Below are 19818 nucleotides of genomic sequence, written 5' to 3'. Positions count from 1 at the left end.
AACGGAGCATGGCGCATAGCCGCGCCGTGCAAAACTTCCTCCAGAGACGTATGTATGGTGAAGGGTACGGAGACAAGGTTGTGAGAGTCGGTTTCACGCCTCGCTAGGGCCCATGACATGACCTTACCATGAGGACTAGCGTATGGCGACAATCTGGGGAGCTGACTTCGGTCCGCGATGAGCCCCGCACCGTGGGAGAAGCGGGGCTCGCCGGGTGCCAAACACTCTCACCGAGTGCGAATCCGTCCAAAGGTAAAGACGTGTGGAGCAGAGCGGCTGGGAGCAGGACATGGATGAGTGAGAAAGGGTTGCGGGGAGGAATGTTGTTATAGGACGTGCAGTGGGACCAGAGCTGAGAGACTGGGACTCTGTCCTGATGGCTCTGCGTGTCCTGCTAGGCTCACCATCCGACTGTGTGATGCTTTCAAAGAGACGTGGATACCAAAAATCGCCGAAACATTTGACAAATCTTGTTTACTCTGATTGCAGTTAAACGACATATCCCAGATAGTCCAAACTATTTCAGGTTGATATTTCTCCCTGCCATTAGTACATAAGGCGGCTGGAATACCTTCCCGTGCAATACACCTCATGAAAACTTAAAACAGCTTCAAGCAGGTGGAATTTTAAGCATCAGAAGTTATATGACTACGTAGTCATATAACTGACGATTTGACATTCAAAGCATTGCTGAGATCCAGGGTGTTGATTTGAACGGCAGAAACCACCAGACAAAGATATATCAAATGTCGCATGAAATCTTATTATCAGGACATGCTATTACTGACACAATAATGATAAAGCATTTGATAATGCTAGTGAATTAATGTTTGTTTTTCCATTAGTCGAGAAAAGAAGGAGTCCAGTTGTGCGACACAGTATCTTGCAGGCCGTAGTTTGCAGAATGTAGAAATCAAAACAAAAGGCTCTAGCGGATTAACAGTGTGCAGCTAATCAGGATTGATGGAACATATGGTATGTGAGAGGGGCACACGCGTGAGCGAGTTTGGTAGCTCACCATGAGCGATGCCCGGTGCCAATATCAACCAAAGGACCGCCCAAAACCCACATTCAAAAGATGGAGCACGTCATTGCAGCCATGGTTAGCAACCAAAGAATGATCAGAGGGCCATGCAGTGCGCGCACAGGAAAAGATCAGGAAGCATGCCGACCATCTATAGTCAGGGTGGCCCTTCACACGCCGATGAACTTAGTTTGTTGTGCGTGGCTAGTTCACCATTAACAATTCCCTCATGTCCCAATGCATCCAATTCCCATGCACATCAGCAGCAACGCAGCATACACATTGTTTAGTTCCGTCCGTTGTTATGAGTTGAAACTGCACCTCGACTAGCTGATCTATAATGCAGTGGTGAACCACCATGTATATATATAAGGTGTCATTCAAGTGAAAAAGTTGTGATGCTTAAATATCTGTGGTCAGGTTGGAGGTTGGTAGAGTTGTAGCTTATTTCAATTTACAGCAAATAAACCTTGCAGGGTACTCGCATAGCTTCCACAACCACTAGAGTATTTACTCTTGCAGCGCTGAGCTCCAGAATTACCAGCTCATGCAAAGATCTGCAAGTATATAATATTAACAGTTTCTCTCTAGAACTCATTGCATGCTTCTTGGCAATCAGTCAGCACAACAATTGAAGGTGCGCATCAGAGAGGCCAACATAAGTCTTATTTCAAAAGAAAATACCCTCTAACTGACTACGACAGTTATCTAGGTTCCATGTCAAAAACTTCTACCAAAAGGCATACACAGCCTCTGTCCTTGTTTGACAACTAAACAGATGATTACAATAAATATTTTCCTTTTCTATTGAATCGTAAGCATCAAAACTTAGAAGATTACAAGGAAAAACATGGAAATTTGACATTCAGAGCATTAATCAACTCCAATGTGTTGATTTCAATGTCAGAAACATCGAATAGAAACGTTTCGAATGGTACATTACATCTATCCTGATTACCACGGCATGCTACAACTGACAGAGGCAAACAAAATTAATACCAGATAAGGACACAACCATGAACAAGAGCAGTTCCACAACCAACTAGAATTATTGACTCTTGCAGCGCTGAGCTCCAGAATTCCAGTTCAAGCAAAGATCTCTAAGTATATACCCAATTTTTCTCTAGAAAAAAATGCAGCTCTCAAGGCAGTCAATCAGCATAACAATTGAAGATATTTTGGTCCAGGGTATCAACACAAGTCACCGTTTTTTAAAGAACTTCTAATTGACATCAACAGATATCTATGGTCCATGTCAAAATGTTACCAAAGTTCTGCTCAAAGAAATAGACAGCAGCCATCCTTGTTCGACTATTTGAAGTTTCTATGTAGACAGGTGATATTTGATTTGTCAAAATCATACATGACTACAAGACAAAACCGAAAGTTTCAGCTTCAAAGTATTGTTCAAATCCAATGTGTTGATTTGGATGGCAGCAACCACTGGACATAGATGTATGAAATGTTAGATGTAACATGATTACCAGGGCAAGCTATATCTGAGACAAGATCATAAATTATTTGATAAGACAAGGAACCCATCACTACACAACCACACAACAGGGTGCTATTTGAGCCACAAGGGTAATGAGGTGCATAAACGAGTATCCAGAAACAACCTGGCAATCTTTGAAGTCACGGAATCAATGATAACAGGTGCAGCATTTATACATCTCATAACACTGGATCACATGGAAACAATAATACAGTTTGCTATATAAGGCTCATTCCGTTGCAAGTTCGAGTGCACTTTCACCTAATGTTTTGACACACAGAAGTAATGTTTAGCCACTTCACGCGTAGACAAGGAAGCCCATCAAAAGTTGCCTGCATATTACAACAAAGCACCGCAAGATCAGTAAATAAACAAATGCAGTGTAGCAAGTCGCCTGGCAACAGTATATATTGCGCCACAAAGTAGTTCAAGTTCCAGGTTACAAGATTTCAGAGCATGGAGACTACGGGAATTATAGATCGGTACACACCGGAGCAGTGTTCTTTAGGTTTCTGTTATCGAACATTACCCCCACAAAACCATAACAGACCCTTAAATGTCCTTAAAAACCCTAAAATAAAATGAACACTTCTGGCATCTGGACAATAACAAAGAGGGATCTTAACATGTCGAATTTCTAAATGGCATCTTGACAATAACAAAGAGGGAAAACATTCTCCCCAGATTGATCATAGATTGGGGACTCCCACCCATATAATCGTAGAATCTACGACAACAACATCGATCAGCGAGCATCAGCGATCCCCAATTCGTACCTCTCGAATCGGAGATCAGTGCTGGTGGTGTCTATGGCCGTGGGAGGAGCAGCCGCCGCTGGTCCCCTCGCCGCCATCCCCCGGAGGATTCCGGCGGCCGGGGTCCGGCTCGTCGTCGCTGCAGTCCTCGTCGAAGGGGACCTCCTTGTGGAAGATGCAGCACTTCTTGGAGCTCTTGCGGCCGAGGGACTCGTTGTCCACGGTCCCCTCCTTCCAGGAGACCTTCTTCTTCGCCCGCCGCTTCAGCCGCAGCACCACCGTCTCCGGCGGCGGCGGGGCGGCCGCGGGGGCGGAGGAGGAGGAGGAGGAAGGGGAGGGGTCGATCGTCACGGTCACGGATCCGGATGAGGACGACGACGGAGGCGGCCCGCGAGAAGCCATGGCGATCTGCGATTTCTCCTCGTCTCTTTTTTTTTACTCTCGCTTTGTCTAAAGTTTTCCCCTTTCGTTCCCTTTCCTTTGGAGATTGGAAGAACCCAATTCGATCGTGTTGCAGGGGTCACCGCGTTTCAGTCAAACGCACGAATGTTGGACCGGACCGGACCGCTGGTTTAAACGAAAAAACTAAAACCATGGCCTCTGGCGGTTTTTTAAGCGCATTGGACCTTCTGCGCCAGTGAACCGGATTAAACAGGATAAACCAGAGTCCGAACGCCGGGCTTAGGCACTGAACCTGCCATCCGGTCGGGCCGATTCAATTTCTAAGCATTGGAGAATGATAAAGGAGAGAGTCGAACGTCCCTCCCTCGATGGATCAAATTCCATGATCCCTCGGGTGGAGAAGCCCCCACATATCTTTTGCCTTCAAAAGAAAATCCCTAGAAATTAGGACGAGAATTTCTCCTCCCCGTACATGGTGTTGCTTCTTTCTTCACCCGCCCGTGCTCCACGAGCCACAACTATCACCAGAGTCGTTGTGGGTGTTGCCGGAGAACCTTGTCGAAGGCGTCGCGGGAGAACTGATGCAACATCTTCTCCCCATGCCATGCATCTCCTCCGCCAGCCACGGAGATCGTCGGAGAAACCCGGCACGACATTCTCGGCGAAGCAGCAACGTCGTTGGCCTTTTGTAGCACCGCCACACCCCTCTGGTAGCATCGCCTCCACGCCACCTCGCCATAGGTAACAACGTTGTCGCGCCAAGGTAGTAACTCCAACAAAACCTGCCGCCCTTTACAACAAGGCCAGCCACCCTTGTAGCAACGCCGCCTCGCCATGGTAGCAAAGCTCGTCGCCCATTGTAGCAAGGCCGGAGCCCCCTTGTAGCAAGCATGCCCACCACTGGGAGCAACGGCCTCCACTGTTGGGAGCAATCGCGTCCGCCGCAACATGGTAGCAGAGTTGTCGCACCATGGTAGCAAAACCGTCCGCCCTTGGAAGCAAGGCTGGAGCACCCTTGTAGCAAACATGTCCCGCTAGGACGCGGTTGGTGAAGCGACCGACACCGGCGCCCGTGGGGACTCGGATTGCCTCGACGGTGGCGGCGCGGAGGATGTCCATGAGACAACGGTGATGTCGATGCGGAGAACGTCTATGAGGCCGTTGTCGAGCGACGTGCTATCAGACGGGGTGGTGGCGGCGGCAGCAACTAAGGTCAGGACACGGGACTGCAGCGTCGCTGCTCTTCGGGGGCGACGATGAGGGTTGGACGTCAGTAACAGGGCTACCTCCGGTCATGGCTAGGTGCGAGGTTGGTGGTGGTGTACTGGGGCGGCGGCACAGGGATTTGTAGGTGGTGAGGGATGGAAGGTGGAGGCGTCATGGTTGGCACCGGGAGGCAGGCCGGCTAGGGAGATCGAGGCCCTCCTCCATTTGTTTCGTACTCCGATCCGTAGAAGCCATCACTAGAAATTTTTGAGCGAGAGCATAGGGATGGGAAGACGAAAGTTTTCACGTGCGTGGGGTCCATAGGGGACACCCGTCGCTCAGACGGGACGAGAAATGAGAGCGTCCATCGTCCAGGTGAACGTACTACCTTTGTTCAGGATTAGGGCATCTCCAGCGGCGCGACGCATTTCGGACGTCCGAAATGTCCGTTTGCGTCGCGCGGCGGACGCGAGACAGACCGTTTTTGTCCGCGCGTCCGTTTGCACCCTGGGGTGGCTCCAGCGGCGCGACGCATTTCCGCGTTTGCATCAAATATGAAGTTTTGAAACAACAAATAGGATTTCAACGAAGTCATAGTTATTACATTTAAATTTTGAAAAGTCTACATCAAAATAAGATACTAGTCCTCTAGGCATGATCTTCATGGCCAGCCATGGTCCATTGATGCTCAATCAGATCCGTCTGCAGCTGTTTGGAGACGGTATCGTTTGTGACTTCTACATTCATATGTAGATAGTCCTCCCAAGTAGAAGCTCCAGGAATTGGCGCAACCAACTCACCTTGGAATTCCCAGTGGTTCTCATTGCGGCCATCAGGACGCTCGTTCTCAACGATCATGTTGTGCATGATCACGCAGCATGTCATCACCTCATGCATGGTCTTCAGCGACCATGTTCTTGCCGGGTGACGGACAATTGCCCACCGAGCTTGGAGCACACCAAATCCACGCTCCACATCTTTCCTGCAAGCCTCTTGCATCTTGGCAAACCTCCTCGTCTTCTCGGAGTTTGGATTACGGACAGTCTTCACCAATGTGGCCTAATCAGGGTAGATGCCATCAACAAGATAATACGGCTTGTCATATGCATTTCCATTGATCTCATAGCTTACCCGGGGAGCTTTGCCTTGCATGAGCCTTTCGAAAACCGGTGATCGGTGCAACACATTGATATCATTGTTGGAACCGGCCATGCCAAAGAATGAATGCCAAATCCATAAATCTTGAGATATGACAGCTTCAAGAATGACAGTCCGTCCCTCCTCATGCCCGTTGTACTGACTCTGCCATCCAAATGGACAGTTTTTCCACTCCCAGTGCATGCAATCTATGCTGCCAATCATTCCTGGGAAGCCTCTAGACTCGTTGATAGATAGGAGGCGCCTTGTATCATCAACAGTTGGCTCCCTACAGTAATACTCTCCGAACACGGCAATCACGGCTCGGCAAAACCTGTACATGGACTCAAGGCAGGTGCTCTCACCCATTCGAAGATACTCATCGAATATATCAGCAGCCATTCCATATGAGAGCATGCGAATAGCCGCAGAGCATTTTTGGTAGGAGGTGAAGCCTAGCGCACCTGTTGCATCGGGCCTGCATTGGAAGTAGGGGTCGTAGTTCCTGACGCCCCGTAGAATGACCAAGAACAGGTCCCTTGACATCCTGTATCGGCGCCGGAACAATTTTTCCGGAAAGATCGGATTGGTGAGGTGGAAGTAGTCCTTGTGGAGGCGGGCCTGCCCTGCCACTCTGTTGCGCGGCAGGTTTTTCGAGCGCCCCTTCACAGAGCCCCGGTGCTGCGGCCCCGGGTTTGAGGTGAACTCGTGGATCATGGAGGCCGCAGTAGTTGCCAATGTGTGCGCCGACTGATCGGACTCGTCGTCCGAAGAGGAGTCAACGATCTCCGCGCGGAACTTCTCCACCATATGCCATGCGTCCATCTGCGTCGATACGAACTGTTGATCAATTGCCGCGCACAAATCGCGCCCAAAAATGGAGAAGGAACCTACCGGCGCAATAGGTCGAACAGGTCGTGGGCGGCGCGGAAGGGCGGCGCAACCGGCAACGTTTCGCCCGAAAATAGCCGGCAGGTTCGAGCCGGAGCCAACCCCGAGTACGATCCTGCTCTCCCGCGCGGCGACAACGGTGTCGGCGGCGAGTACTGCGGCGCTGCGGCAGACGGCGGGGATTGGGGCGGGGGCGTCGCACTAGGGCACCAACAAGGGTGAAAAAAGAAATGAGGTCCAAGCGGTAGATTTTGCTCTCGCTGACTTGCGGGACCGGGTAAGAAATGGAGGACGGTCGGCGCGTCCGCCAAGCGTCCGCGGAAACGCAAACCTGGCGCATATTTGGGCCACGTTTGCGTCTCCGCGGACGGGCCGGTCACTTTGCGTCGCCCCGCTGGAGCAGGGCCCAGACGCATTTCCGGTCACGGCGGACGAAAACGGTCGCTCAGCGACCATTTGCGTCGCGCCGCTGGAGATGCCCTTATAAGACCGGCGTGTATACGCGGGCCATCACATGAGTTGTATAAAATGAAACTTATATTATTAAAAAGTAAAATATCTAAACTTATTAATAATATATATTTTCTACTCCGTATTACGTTGATTAATTTACGACTTAGAAACTTGTGGCTGCCTTATAATCCGGAATGGAGGACGTAAGTGTTTTCCAAGATAAATTGGAGCGTACGGAGTTTCAAACTCTCCACCTAAAACGCAATTGCACAGTTACAACAAGACCGCGACCAGTTATGCTTTGACTGATTGACGTGCATAGAAGAAACATGTTTGTTTTGTGAAATCTTTACATGGCAGTAGTAAAAGATGAACTAAAGCATCTTTAGCGGCTCAACGTGAAACAAATGCAAAATGACTGTTTGCGTCTGTGTCCGTATTATTGCGTAGCGGTCCGACAAACTGACCGGTCTCTTCGTGGACACTAAATTTACGTCGTGGATGTGGCGTGCTTGGCCGCTCTGTACTCCTTCTCTAATTAATACTAGACTAGATGACCCGTTGCACTATCGAGCAAAAGGCAGAATCATGTTATAATTTAAACCTTAAATTTAGCTTATTTTATTATTAAAAATTAACCCAGAATTTCAATTTTTTTGGTGTATCGCACACACTATTCCATCGAAATGATGCTTTTGTACCGAAAAAGGTAGCATCATAAAAGAAGCATAAAAGGACAATTACTATTGCAAGAAGAATGTTTCTACTTATTGCGAGTAGCAATAAAAAAAAGTTTGGTTTGAGATTTTGAGCCCTTTAACCGATACCACGGGAATCAGAAACTCTTACAAATGTTTGCCTCGCGTAATCCACGCCATCAGCCACAATCGTCCACACCATCGGCTGCTCGCCTCAAGACTTACCTAACACTTGATAGAGGACAAAATATATTAAATTTTCGGAATCCTAAGACAATATGTTGTCAATTTAGAACGAGGTTTAAAATAGCATGCTATTTCTTCGCTAATAGCAAGGTATAGCATATCCTGACAGTCCACGCTAAGTTTTTGTAATTTTACTCGCTAAGACGCTATTTATGAAATAGCATGTTATATCGTGTTAAAACATCAGTGTTAGCTCGCTATTTTTTAGAGCCTATTAATACAAAGGTTTGAGTTTTCCTTGTTAAGAAAAGAAGAATTTTCCTTTTATTTGTTGCGGTGATGAACGTCAATATGTTGATTCTCTTCTGAATCTGAAGATAATATCGGTAATACTGATAATTCTTAGTAAATAATTTATACAATATCATTACTACGTGAAATATTGATGTTAGGCTTTTAAAAAATTAGAGGAACTATTTTTGTATGTGATTATGTATGTATGAATATGTCACTTTTGGACTAAAATATTTATTTTTTGACTTTATCTACTATTTCTTTTCAAAATGATATTCGAAATATAGCACGCTATTAGCAGAACGATATATGGTGCATAGCATCTGGAGGATTCCGCCGCTATTTCTTTTAGCGCACTATTTTAAACCTTGATTTAGAACCAACACAATAATACATTTAGAGAAATAATATAAAATTTTAAAGAAATGTATTTCAGATCGTCCTCTTGGAGAAGCCGCTTGACACGAGGGCAGCGAGCACTAGTTGTAGAAAGACGTTGTGGAGGGAGACGTCGTCAAGCAGGAGACAACATGCCAAAGGATGGCCAAGCTTCTAAAGCCAGCAGTTAAAGCAAATATAAATTGCTTCTATACCTTCTAATGCTGATGTTTTTTAGTTCAAGTTTCGTCACTTTCAAACAGAGGCGATGACATCGGCGGTGTGTCCTGCACACTTTCAAACGGATTAACCATATCATTTAAGATTAATCGGTTTCTTAGAAATTCCATTTGAGATATATAATCTACCATTTGAGATATATAATCTACCGATAACTCATGTGTCCAATAAATAATTATTACCCTAATTATTTTACAAAAGCACATTTGAGGTACGAAGATATATATACTACAAATCCAAGCAAAATAACACAACAATTTTGTGGTCGCACAGAGTTGAACATGGTGAATTTAAATGGTTCCATGATGGCAATGAGAGGTCCTTTAAACTGGCCCATGCTTTGCAACCATGGACACATAAAAGGAAATTAACATCATCGTGCTCTTGTAGAGCTATGTGCAAAATTGTTTGAATTGTGTGTCACAACAAAAGTACACATGCAAGCATTGCAAAGTATCCTACATGCCTAATCTGCTAATCTGCTAAGAAAAATAAAAAATACTAACAAAGCTTATGTTATAGAAGATAAAACAAAACAATAAATTCAGCTGTATGTACACAAGCCCATAATGTACATAAATAAAAAGAAAACCTCGTGTGTGAATCTTTTGCATTTCAGAAACCTGATAAAATCAGATCCTTGACAACATAGAACCGTGAAAATGCTCATAGAGAGTCTCATTTGGTTGGTACTCAAAGACAAGCATTCTTGAGAATGAATCAGACTCCTTGCAGTATCTCACCATCTTCCTAAAGTGTTGGTGATCCAATCTAGTTATTGTGTTTCGAACAAAATGTTTAATGGAAAATAAAAATCAACCAGAACCCGTGGACAATTGCACAAAGAGAAACATCAGGAGCATGAAGGTGGAGGAATGGATTATACCTGAGAGCGATCCCAACAACATGCAGGTTCATCCCATTTTGGGTAATATTGTATATGCCTATATACTGAATCCTAGAGGAAGACAGAAAAGCAGGAGGCAACATTCAGATCCAAGCCAACAATAAATACACCATAATGTGGACACATACCAAAGGCGGCAAGCAAGTATCCAAACCTAAACAGGGAACGGAGGATACCTGTGGAACTTTGGCAATATATCTCCTTGAGTGCTCACCGGTATCTGAAACCGCTTGAGTTACCTGCAAGATAGGTCAGTTACATTGCATACACCACCGCAAAAAATAGGGACGTGAGGGAAAGTCTCGTATCCAGTGCTTTCGGTAGATGAGTGCAAGTGCTTCTCCGCAAGGAACATTCCAGACTATTTTGAAGGATCCTTGTGCATTTTTGGTGAGATTCCAGATCGAAAAAAGGAACTTTAAACTAATGTAATGAGGATTAAGACATACAAAATAACAGCTATCCAAAACAGTATCACCCGCTCGCAACAAAACTGTATTCATAGTAATCAGTCCATGCAAACCCAGAAGGTCAGAAGGCTTTTGAAATAAATTAGCACATGTCAAAAATCTGCTAGCTCTTGCCAAATAAAGTGCAATCTAAGAGATGAAATATTCAAATATCACTGACCAACATTTTGGCTGTTTAAAGTAAGAACAACAAGACTGTGTTTGCTGATTTGTTTGGTTGGAAAACCAGGGCACGAGGTCAAACAAAAACGACACTTTTTTTCTTAGTGAAAGCAAATTTGCACTGGTGCATAATTAATAAATGTACATATTGCTGTCATATTCCATGTAGAGAATATGATAGAAATTCTAATCAACCTTGTCAATAAGTTCTACCAAAAATAAAGCTGAAAATCTGGAGTCCTGCTCCTACATTAAAAAATGGAAAAGCCATGGACCATTTATGCAATATGGTGTTGTTAATCGCTCACTACCTTGAGACTACATCAGCATAGATTGTTTGCTCTACTACATAAAAAATTAAACACACAGCGATAAATTGCAAAGAACTTGCGGCTCCGCAGTTTCCGAAAATGTGCTTGTCTTATTCTACTGAATAAAGCTCAACTATAGTTCATGCTGAGGCCGCAATAGATAAAAAGTGCCCAAATCTGAATCAAGCTCAATTATGGTTCACTCTCTCGGTTTTGAAGGACAATGAGCTGGACTGACAAAACAATAATGTACATTAAGAGCAGAAACCATGAACAAAACACCACATGAACTAATTGTTTTATATTGTCAAACCCGCTTCCACAATAAAAAGAAACTCACACACTCTTTTTATTCAATTTCTTCAACACTCTCTTGTATGGTACATGTAAAATAAAGCTTATGAAATTTCCTATTTAGGGTTTCTGACAAAGTAAGAATATGGTAGATAATTAATGGAACATGTTGCATATGCCAGCCGACAAAGTATAAAATGGAATACTCCTTTCTCTCTTAAAAGAAAAAAAAAGAAATTTTGCTTTCAATTAACTTATTTATGAAGGCCATACGTGGCATGCTTTTTAAATACATGACAAAATCACTAAACTGAAAGCCTTTGGGAGTCCTATGCCACCAAGTAAAAAAAAGCAATGGTTATTCAAGCAAAAAAAAAGGAGAGTTCTGAGTATGCAGCAAAGGTAAGCACCACTGAATCTAAATCATCAATAAGATAGCATACTCAAATTTTACTTCTAGTAAGATGACTACATGGATAAATAGAACATCCTATAAAAAACATGCACCTTGGCAGAGAAAGAAATCAGGATTTGACCTTAGTATCTTGGATGGGCGCTCTTATTCATCAACGTACATCAATCATCTTGCTGGCTTGAAGGGGCAATGTCCTACTACCAGAATGATCAGAATCTTTACATAGAGGAAAAGTTCATAGAGAAATCCTAAGAATAAAACAATCTAAACTGAAACATAACTATTTGGATCCTTTATGCAATGCTTTTATATTCATCCCGTACCTCATTTGCTACTCATCACAAAAGCTCCAGCACCAACATGGTGGGTTAATTAATGGTAACAGAATCCTTCCTACATCAAAGCAGTCCAAAGATCAAATGAAGCCTAAAAATGACAAAAGGTACGCACAAGTATAAAAACAACTGAGTGAGACATGCGATGTCGAAAAAGTGAGTTGTTACCTGCATATTGCACAACACTACCTTCCCAAACTCCAAACCAAATCTCCTTGAGTCGCTGCTCCATGCCTGAGCTTCCCAGATGATCCACATAAGCTCGCCTCAAGAGACAACGCCTTGCAAACCGACAAGCCCTTATAGTCCTCCACCTTTAGACCAATCTGCTCGGCAGAGAAACAAAAAATTAAAACCTCAAAAGCATCAGTTGGTCGTTGGAAATTTTACCGCTACACTAACCACATCAAATCAGCAATATTATATCACAAATAAAATTGATCTGATTAGAATACACTGAGATTCAGAACCACTTGATCTCCATCTCATAAAAATACCGCAAGAGACAACGCCTTGCAAACCGACAAGCCTTATAGTCCTCCACCTTTAGATCAATCTGCTCAGCAGAGAAACAAAAAATTAAAACATCAAAAGCATCAGTTGGTGGTTGGAAATTTTACCGCTACACTAACCACATCAAATCAACAAGATTATATCACAAATAAAATTGATCTGATTAGAATACACTGAGATTCAGAACCACTTGATCTCCATCTCATAAAAATACCGTAACCGAGCTGCGGCGTGCTCCTATTCTCTCCATCTCCATGCTACTCTACCAGTAGGGTTCATACCCAGCGCAGGGAGCACAGCAAGGCGACCCTTGGAAGCAACACACACCTCACCACCAAAAGGACCCCAAATAAAAGACCATGCGGAATTATATCCATGACAAACATACATCAGATCCATGTATTAAACTTGAATTCAGATAGGCACACATCTAGCAGTAGCCCACAACGGCAACGACACATGCACACCTAGCAGAACACATCAGGTCGTGGCTAAAACATAATAAAAATGACAAGCATAATTAGCATCATTCAACGGTGGCTAAAACAAGCAGCATGGCATGGTCAGAGGGGGCAGAAACCAATAAAGCTCAGTTTCCACACTTGATTTCCTCAGAAGATAAGAAGGGTAGAACTACCTGACGGTAATCAGACTCCGCAGAATTTCCCTCGGAAATCTGAGAAGCTCCATGCTCTTCATGATCCAAAAGGGGATCTCTTCACCTGAAAATCTTTCACGTGAATCATAAAGATATAGTAACCCTAAGCAGGAAAATTAAAGTGGATTCAGGTGGAGAACTAAGAGAAGGGGAAAATACCAGTGGGCTATCCGGGGAAGAAGCAAAGAGGTGTAGCAGAGGCACTGGGGGTCGTCGCCCAGAGTGCAGGAGAGAGAGACCGAGAGGAGAGGGACGAGATGGACTTGCCTGGCCCGGTCGTCGCCCGCCGCTAGCGCTCCGTCGCTAACCACGGCATCTCAATGCATCATTCCTCTCCTCCATGGTCTAATCCTCCACTGATTCGCATCGTCATCTGACTTGGGGGCGACTGACGAGCAGGTGACGCGAGGAGTCAGCGAGCAACGCGTAGAGGTGGCGGGGTCGAGCACCAGCCGGTTGTGGCGACGTGCCGCCGCCTTACTCCTGCAACGCCTAGATCTAGGTTGGAATTGGATTGGGAGGAGGCGGCTGATTGGGGGAAAGTGTTTCACCGATCTAGGTTTCACTTTCACCGGCGGCTCCCACGCACACGCGAAAAGCAAGGCAATGCGAGTGGAAGTCGAAGAAAAGCGACGGGAACAAGCGTGCGGGGCTGTCTCTGCAGCCCAACCCCATACGCGACTGGCTCCAGGCGTCATTGACTCGACAAGAAGCTGAACAAGTGAAAAAAGAAATTACAGATCCAACGGTTAGAGTGAAAAGTGGGAGAGCAAATTCACTGTAGCAGTAATAACGTGCGATCCAGATTGATTTGCCCCCTGGAGATGGCCCGGTTGGCTGGGTAGTGTTGCAACATTTATAGGAGAAATTCTTTTCATGTGCTGGCCACTCCTGCGCACACGAAATACATCTCCCCCTCTCTCTTCTCTCTAATTAATGCAAGATATGTCCTTTGCGGTTAAAAAATAGGCGCCGTCAATACAAAGGTGGTGCAGAGGCATACGAACGTATTGGAAGAAAGTAGCCGTTTTCATGTTCACGTCTGATGCAAACAGACTGAAATTAATATAAAATTGTGTCAAAATGCGTCGTGCCGCTGCAGATGCGCTAACATAACACCACGGGGATTTGCCGATTTACTGCTTTTTGCTCTGCATGTGTGTTAGCTTCGGCTGATAGAGGCTTGCTGCTAGTGGCTGGAAGTTTTGGACATGGCAAAGTTGTGCTAGGCTTCTAACTACTCTATTACATAATTATGTGATTTATTATGCTAAATTGCAAGCTTGGAATATTTTTGTATACATAATTATTAGTTTATGTAGCATTTATAGTTAAAAGTATATGACTTTATATGTTAAAAAACAAACACTGAACCATAAACCAATGGTCCAGCCGGTAAAAATCTGAACCGACAACCTCATCGATTCAATTACCAGTCCAATTTTTATACTATGATCGTAAGAGCATCTTTTCCTCAAAGCGGCGCCCAAATGTATTCGAGGCGCGTTGTACAAAATTTCATTCTCAAAGGCCCTTCCGGTCTGGCGCGGTCCAATACGGTGTCCGGCACCCCGAGCCCGTCCCCGCTCCACATGGGACGCTTCGGGCACGTCGGACACAACGAAATGCGAGGCGAGGAGGCGCGGGCCCGATGCGTCAGTGACACGGAAGTCTAAAACCTCATCGCCTACCTCTGGTCAAGCGACGTTAATGGCGCCCAACTTTCCCAGGCGACGCAGTGACGCGTCTCGTCATGCATGGCCGCGTGGCCATCCGCGCCGGCGTTTATTGCGGCAAACGCCTTGCCGCTTCGCCTGCCGCCGATGTACAATAAGAGCGTCTCTCCTTACTTCCTCATTCCAATCTTGCCGCTCCAATCTCGCCGCACCCAATCTCTTGTCGCACCTCCCAGCCGCTCCAATCTCGCCGCAATGTCGTCCTCCCGCAAGAGCGTCAGAGCAAACGACTTCGGTCGCAGCAGCCTCACCGTGGCGGAGGCGTGGGCGATGTACCGTACGGATTATCCTGTCCCGCCGAACATGCGCCTGCCAAGCAGTGGCGAGTGGAGGATGGCCCTGCTGGCGTGCACTCGTAGTACGCAGTCACGCTGTTGGGGAACCCCAAGAGGAAGGTGTGAAGAGCACAGCAGGAAGTTTTCCCTCAGTAAGAAACCAAAGTTTAATCGATCAGTAGGAGAAAGACGTGACTTCTGAAGGTGTTGCTGGCTGACTAGCGACAGGGTGCACTACCGGCGTCAGTAACAACGTGGAACCTGCACACAACACAACCCAAATACTTTGCCCCAACTTACAGTGAGGTTGTCAATCTCACCGGTTTGCTGAACACAAAGGATTAGACGTATCGAATGGAAGGAGATATTTTCAGAAAGTAAACAAAGCAGGACTGCAGTTGAATTTATCAGTAAAATAAATAGGACCGGGATCCACAGTTCACTAGAGTTGTCTCTCCATAAAGAAATAGCATGTTACAGCTGGGCAATTGACAGAATATCGATCGATACATGACAAGATGATTACTATGATAACTTGGTATTGGGCATTACAACATAATACATAGACCGTAATCCTACTGCGTCTATAAATAATAATCCACCTTCAGGTTAGCGTCTGCACCCCTTGCAGTATAAAGTTGCAAGCAACAGACTATCGCATTAAGCAATGTGTGTAAAGTAAACAATAGAGTTACCCTCGGATAAAACATTGTTGGGTTATCCCTAGTAGCAACAGCACATCTACAACCTTACAAGTTATAAAGTGACTCTCCCAGGAAACTAGAGGCATGAACCTACTATCAAGCATATATACCCCCTCTTGGAGTCACAAGTATCCACTTGTCAGAGTTTCTACTAGCAACGGAGAGCATGCAAGATCACAAATAACATATGACATGAATATATAATCAATCTTAACATAGTATTCAACATTCATCGGATCCCAGCAAACCAAACATAGAGGATTACATAAAGATGATCTTGATCATGTAGGGCAGCTCACGAGATCGATACATGAAGCACAAAGTGGATAAGACAACTATCTAACTACTTCTATGGACTCATACTCCAGGGATGAACTACTCACGCATCACTTCGGAAGCGGGCATGGCGATGTAGATGCCTCCGGCGATGATTTCCCCCTCCGGCAGGGTGCCGGGAAGAGCTTCAGAACCCCGCGAGATGGGTTCGGCGATGGGGGCCGCGATGGAACTTTTCGTGGATGGAGGCTCCGGTATACAAGGTTTTCCCGAGAAGATGTATAAATAGGCGGAGGATTCAGGTCGGTGGGGCGCCTGTGGGCCCCACACCTACCCTAGGCGCGGGCCAGCCCTAGGCCACGCCTAGGGATGGTGTGGGCGCCCTGGTGCGCCTCTTCATCCCCCCTCCGTACTTTGTCTTTGTTTCAGTAAAATTGACTTCGGCTTTTGTTTCGTCCAATTCCGAGAATATTTCATGTACAACTGTTCTGAAATACAAAAACAGCAGGAAACATGGAACTAGCAATGTGGCATCTTGTTAATAGGTTAGTGCCGGAAATCATGTAAAAGTGCAACGAAGTGTAATAAAAACACATATGAATTGGTGTAAAACAAGCATGTAGCATCAAAAATTATAGATACGTTTGAGACGTATCAGCATCCCCAAAAGCTTAACTCCTGCTCGTCCTCGAGTAGGTAAGTGATAACAAAATAATTTTTGAGGTGACATGAAGCCAACACAATCTTGATCAATCATGTAAAGCATTGTGAGCTGGGATCTAAGTACTCTAACATAGGCATGATAGATATAATTCAATTGATCTTAGCAACTATGTTATAACATGAAGAGTAACTCAAACAAAGGATCATAAATAATAGTGCATTGAAAGCAACTGTGTGTTTACGATCATAGAGTAAACATAATAAAGTGGTACTCAACATGTCCTTATGGAATAGCAAAACATAAATGCAAGGACACCTTCAAAGTTCAAAGGGTGACTAGATACAAATAATTTGAGAGCAAGCAATAGCACAATCATAAATCAATCAATAATAATTTTGGGACTATGCACATTGCACTAAGAATGAAAACTATGCTCTCTTAATCGATGCATAAAGTAGAAGGTGGAGACTCAACATGAAAGTAAAAGAAAGACCCTTCGCAGAGGGAAGCAGAGATTACCCATGTGCTAGAGCTTTTTATTTTGAAAGCAATAGGAGTGTTGAAAATATTTATTTTGAGAGGTGCTACTTATGTCAATGATACGTCTCCAACGTATCGATAATTTCTTATGTTCCATGCCACATTATTGATGTTATCTACATGTTTTATGCACACTTTATGTCATATTCGTGCATTTTCTGGAACTAACCTATTAACAAGATGCCGAAGTGCCAGTTCCTGTTTTCTGCTGTTTTTGGTTTCAGAAATCCTAGTAAAGAAATATTCTCGGAATCGGACGAAATCAACGCCCAAGTTCCTATTTTCACCGGAAGCATCCAGAACACCCGGGAAGGACCAGAGGGGGGGCACTGGGCCCCCAGACCATAGGCCGGCGCGGCCCAGGCCCTGGCCGCGCCGCCCTATGGTGTCGTCGCCCCTTCGACCCTCCTGCGCCGCCTCTTCGCCTATATAAAGCCCCTGGATCGAAAACCCTGATAAGTTCGACGAAAACCACAGAAACCTTCCAGAGCCGCCGCCATCGCGAGGCCAAGATCTGGGGGACAGGAGTCTCTGTTCCGGCACGCCGCCGGAACGGGGAAGTGCCCCCGGAAGGCTCCTCCATCGACACCACTGCCATCTCCATCACCGCTGCTATCTCCCATGAGGAGGGAGTAGTTCTCCATCGAGGCTCGGGGCTGTACCGGTAGCTATGTGGTTAATCTCTCTCCTATGTACCTCAATACAATGATCTCATGAGCTGCTTTACATGATTGAGATTCATATGAGTTTTGTATCACTACTATCTATGTGCTACTCTAGCAATGTTATTAAAGTAGTTTTATTCCTCCTGCACGTGTGTAAAGGTGACAGTGTGTGCACCGTGTTAGTACTTGGTTTATGCTATGATCATGATCTCTTGTAGATTGCAAAGTTAATTATTGCTATGATAATATTGATGTGATCTATTCCTCCTACATATGCATGAAGGTGACAGTGTGCATGCTATGTTAGTACTTGGTTTAGTCTTTTGATCTATCTTACACTAAAGGTTACTAAAATATGAGCATTATTGTGGAGCTTGTTAACTCCGGCATTGAGGGTTCGTGTAATCCTACGCACTGTGTTCATCATCCAACAAAAGTGTAGAGTATGCATTTATCTATTCTGTTATGTGATCAATGTTGAGAGTGTCCACTAGTGAAAGTGTAATCCCTAGGCCTTGTTCCTAAATACTGCTATCGCTGCTTGTTTACTGTTTTACTGCGTTACTACTGCTGCAATACTACCACCATCAACTACACGCCAGCAAGCTATTTTCTGGCACCGTTGCTACTGCTCATATATATTTATACCACCTGTATTTCACTATCTCTTCGCCGAACTAGTGCACCTGTTAGGTGTGTTGGGGACACAAGAGACTTCTTGCTTTGTGGTTGCAGGGTTGCATGAGAGGGATATCTTTGACCTCTTCCTCCCTGAGTTCGATAAACCTTGGGTGATCCACTTAAGGGAAAACTTGCTGCTGTTCTACAAACCTCTGCTCTTGAAGGCCCAACACTGTCTACAGGAAAGGAGGGGGAACGTAGACATCAAGCTATTTTCTGGCGCCGTTGCCGGGGAGGAAAGGTAAAAGGTACTCACACTCCGGACCTCGGCTACCAAGCTATTTTCCGCCGTCGTAAGTACTCGAAGCTATTTCCTTTAGATCCTGCAATTGCATCTTTTTGTTTCTTGTTTACACTAGTTTGGCATAATGGACAAGAATGAGCTTCTATTTCTGTTTCCTGATTTAAAACATGGATTGTTTGATGCGAAAATTAAAAAACCTATGGAATCTTATTTGCATGCTGGTAGTAATATTAGTATGAACGCTTTGAACACCATTGTTGATAATAATATAGAAAGTTCTAAGCTTGGGGAAGCTGGTTTTCATGATCTTTTTAGTCCCCCAAGCATTGAGGAGAAAATTTTCTTTGATGATACTTTGCCTCCTATTTATGATGATTATAATGATAGTAGTCTTTTGTTACCACCTGTTATGGAGGATGATTTTGATTATGAGTACAATATGCCTCCTATATTTGATGATGAGAATAATAATGATAGCTACTTTGTTGAATTTGCTCCTACTACAATTAATAAGAATAACTATGCTTATGTGGAGAGTAATAATTTTATGCATGAGACTCATGATAAGAATGCTTTATGTGATAGTTATATTGTTGAGTTTGCTCATGATGCTACTGAAAGTTATTATGAGAGAGGAAAATATGGCTGTAGAAATTTTCATGTTACTAAAACACCTCTCTATGTGCTGAAATTTTTGAAGTTACTCTTGTTTTATCTTCCTATGCTTGTTACTTTGCTCTTCATGAACTTGTTTATTTACAAGATTCCTATGCATAGGAAGCATGTTAGACTTAAATGTGTTTCTAATT

At 44.7% G+C, this 19818-nt stretch overlaps 1 protein-coding gene, 1 long non-coding RNA gene and 1 pseudogene across 4 annotated transcripts; all 3 read right to left on the bottom strand.

The window, feature by feature from the left end:
• Positions 1-2594: 2594 nt before the first annotated feature.
• Positions 2595-3764, bottom strand: LOC127334203 (uncharacterized). The gene is made up of 2 exons (XM_051360626.1): positions 3296-3764; positions 2595-2851 (listed from the first exon to the last, which is right to left on the bottom strand). Exon 1 carries the CDS (start codon positions 3674-3676, stop codon positions 3311-3313), a length of 366 nt encoding a protein of 121 aa, XP_051216586.1. The 5' UTR covers positions 3677-3764; the 3' UTR covers positions 2595-2851; positions 3296-3310.
• A 2177-nt stretch (positions 3765-5941) lies between these two features.
• The window catches only part of LOC139834314 (uncharacterized), an 82157-nt pseudogene continuing 68280 nt past the window's right edge, over positions 5942-19818 (bottom strand).
• Positions 8278-13111, bottom strand: LOC127334204 (uncharacterized). 3 transcript variants are annotated; one of them, XR_007871979.2, is made up of 8 exons: positions 12456-13110; positions 12222-12379; positions 12042-12111; positions 11840-11912; positions 10243-10305; positions 10046-10117; positions 9135-9930; positions 8278-8292 (listed from the first exon to the last, which is right to left on the bottom strand). It is a non-coding gene; the product is annotated as an uncharacterized lncRNA (long non-coding RNA). The 3 variants fall into 3 exon arrangements; XR_007871978.2 differs by having other exon boundaries at positions 12509-13110; XR_011750082.1 differs by having other exon boundaries at positions 12222-13111.

This window comes from Lolium perenne, unplaced genomic scaffold, assembly GCF_019359855.2.
Source record: "Lolium perenne isolate Kyuss_39 unplaced genomic scaffold, Kyuss_2.0 unplaced28, whole genome shotgun sequence".
Lineage (NCBI taxonomy): Eukaryota > Viridiplantae > Streptophyta > Magnoliopsida > Poales > Poaceae > Lolium > Lolium perenne.
The sequence above is the reverse complement of the archived record's forward strand: the minus strand, read 5'-3'. Positions and strand labels throughout refer to the sequence as shown.

Excerpts from the sequence above, each read along its gene's own strand:
- LOC127334203 (XM_051360626.1), bottom strand. The coding sequence starts at position 3,676 with ATGGCTTCTCGCGGGCCGCCTCCGTCGTCGTCCTCATCCGGATCCGTG.